The sequence below is a fragment of the Lolium perenne genome, chromosome 7 (genome assembly GCF_019359855.2).
Source record: "Lolium perenne isolate Kyuss_39 chromosome 7, Kyuss_2.0, whole genome shotgun sequence".
NCBI lineage: Eukaryota > Viridiplantae > Streptophyta > Magnoliopsida > Poales > Poaceae > Lolium > Lolium perenne.
Genome location: NC_067250.2, coordinates 40,601,350 through 40,604,299, shown reverse-complemented (window position 1 = coordinate 40,604,299; position 2,950 = coordinate 40,601,350). Strand labels below are relative to the sequence as shown.

At 52.6% G+C, this 2,950-nt stretch overlaps 1 protein-coding gene across 1 annotated transcript; it reads right to left on the bottom strand.

Moving 5' to 3' along the window:
• Positions 1-533: 533 nt before the first annotated feature.
• On the bottom strand, positions 534-2,662 carry LOC127317748 (galactoside 2-alpha-L-fucosyltransferase). The gene is made up of 2 exons (XM_051348349.2): positions 2,269-2,662; positions 534-2,024 (listed from the first exon to the last, which is right to left on the bottom strand). Exons 1-2 carry the CDS (start codon positions 2,549-2,551, stop codon positions 604-606), a joined length of 1,704 nt encoding a protein of 567 aa, XP_051204309.1. The 5' UTR covers positions 2,552-2,662; the 3' UTR covers positions 534-603.
• Between the last annotated feature and the right edge of the window lie 288 nt (positions 2,663-2,950).

Genomic DNA, 2,950 nt, shown 5'->3' with positions numbered 1-2,950 from the left:
ACCAATTCTAATATGCTTTTAGTTGAAAGAACTTTTCTTATCTTCCAAAAGAAAATCATACCTCCTCTATTTCAAAATAATTGAATTACTAGGTTTGTCCTAAGTCAAACTACTTTAAGTTTGATCAAAGTTTGTTGAAAATACATAAACATCTAGCACATCAAGTTAATTTTACAACAGTCATCACACACTAATCTTTTGTACTATATATATTTGATGTTATAAATATTGATACATATTTCTATAACTTGGGTCAAACTTAAGCTTGACCTATGACAAAACTAGAACATCAATTATTTTAAAATGGAGGGAGTATTTTTGTACCAATTTCTACTGTAGATCATCTCTTGCACCGATTTCCAAATTATTAAAAGAAAATCAGAGTGTTTGGGTTCTTCCAGTTATCGTGTCATCATTAGTTTAGGATTTACCATTTAAACCTTATTATATCTGTTTGCTCAATGTAGATTTTCGACTGGCAAAATCACGGCAGGAGATATATGGTTAGTCATCAACACTGCAACTAAAAGTGATTGCCTAATTGCGTAGCAAGATCTTCATTATCCTCGTATGTTTTATTGTTATACATTGTACATCGCCCGTTCAGTACTCCGGGTGAACAAGCTTCAGGCCCCAGCTCATGTCCTCGCAATGTCGGACATGCGGCACCAGCTTGCCGGTATCCGCACCGCGCCTTGCCTTGCAGTCATAGAACGGCGGTCCGTGCAAGCACGGCTCCATGGACGCAGCCCGCCGGCACGGCGGATTGGGCGTGGTAAGGTTCTCGGGCTTGAACATGATCCACGGCGTGAGTCCGCCGAGCCCGTGGCCAACGTACCCGAAGGTCGACCAGCCACTGGTGACGATGGCGTCGGTCATGCTCAGCAGGTACATCTCGGCCAGTGCCTTCATGTCGTGTGTCGCCTCGCCGGTGAGCTGGTGCTCCTCGTGGCTCGGCTGGTGCACGCTCACGACCTCGCCGGTGGCCGTCGCCGACTGCCAGTACCTACCCCGTATGTTCTCGAAGTACCACGAGCTGAGGCCGGTCATGAGGACAGCCTTCGATCTTGCGCTGGCCGGCCACACAGGTTCTTGCGCCACGACCTCAGGTATCAGGTGCTCCTTGGACGTGCACGCGAGGATCTGATCCAGGACATGCTTGAACGGCGTGTCCCCGTCGAACACCCTGACCTGGATGCCCAGCCGTTCGTCCGAGTTTTTCAGGTAGGAATCATAGAACCTCGTGATCAATCCCCACACTCTGTTCGTCGGGTGGAAGAGATACCGCCCCAGGAGGTAGAACACGGCGTCTTTCCGGGGGAACAGCCTGTCGAGCTCCTCCTGGTACGCCGGGTTTAGGAAGAGCGCCGGCACGAAGTACCCGTCCGTCCTCATCACCAGCCACGGTGCACGGTGGAGGAACTCCCGGTGGTCGTCGCAGTAGAAGAGCTTGTCGTGGTAGGTGCAGGCGTGGTCGAGGTCCACGAACACGTACGGGAGGTCCGACACGGACACGGCCCGGCTCTCCTCCACCAGGTTGCGGTAACTCTCCGGCACCTCGCCGGTCAGACTCTCCAGGTCCCGGAGAGGGAAGTCCGGCGGCAGCAGCCACGAAGTCTCAGGGAACGGCTCGCAGAAGAGGTCAGGAATGGACGCCCCCCTGTCGACGAGTAGCACGCGGTCGGTGAGCATGGCGTACAGGAACGCCGACGCCATGGCCAGTATCCGGTTCCCGAGCCCCCTGTACGTCACCAGCACGACGTACTTGCAGGTGTCGTCGTCCGTGGTGGTGCGCGTGCCATTTCGCCGGCTGTCTAGCCGTTCTGCAGCTCGGCGGTACGCCTCGGTGCCCGGGCCGCACCGCCGCTGCAGCGCCTCCTGCTCCCGCAGCCGCTTGACGAGGTGTGCGGACGGCGACCGTGTCAGGTTCTTGCGGTAGGGAGTGGACTGGTACCGGCTGATGCACGATTGTTCGTCAAACCCCGGGATGATCAGGTCTCCGAGGTGCCTGCTTTGATTGGATTCTGCATGTCAACAAATCAGCAATATTAGTGCCTTTCCCTCCCAAGTTCGCCTTTTATCACCAAGAACATGAAGATTTTTCTTGATGAGTATACATGACAATTGGCAAATGATTGGGCTTTCGGTGTTCCATGCCAATTCTATCGCCATGAGATTTTTTCTGAAACCATGGCGCTTGCAAGATTGAACACGCCATGGCGAGATGCGGATGAAGAGAAAGACATGCACGTATCGGATGGTTCCTACCTGTGCGGTCGTACGTCCTCGTCGTCGTCGCCGGTCTCCAGCCGGACGGCAATGGCAACGGCCCGTCTCGGCGGCTAACCATGATCGCGAGGAGCGGCAACGCGGCGAGGCAAACCGCAAGCGACGTGATCCACTTCCTTGCGACCCATGGCTTTCCTTCGTCCTCCTCCTCGGTCGCCTCGTCGGCGCGGCGCGCGGCCTTCTCCACGGCAACAGAACCATTGATCTGCGACGGCCGCTTGCTTATGCCATTGGCAATGCCAACACCGCCGTCCAAGGCCATTGTTATCTGCTGGATCGGGCGTTTTTCTCGGGCTCACGGATCTCATCCTGACAGATGGTAGGAATTAGGAATGCTCCATTATTTCGAATACAACTTTAAAGAAGGAAAATTCTGTATAAAGGAAAGGATAACAGGGTATTAAAGGAGAGTAATCGGGCAGTTGTTACTGTTGCCTATTGTTGCTGCTGTCTTTGACATTTCCATTTTTCTTCGCGACGAATGCCGCGTGAGCATGTCGAGAAAAAAAAACCCGCCTAATTTTTCTCAAAATATCGACCGTTTAGCTTCAATGGAACGGCCTCCTGCCTTTCCTCGCTGTGCGCACATAGTTAGAAACAAACTACATGGAGGAAAAAATAGGCGGGGTTTATTTTTTCTCTTAGCGCCAACATATTTACG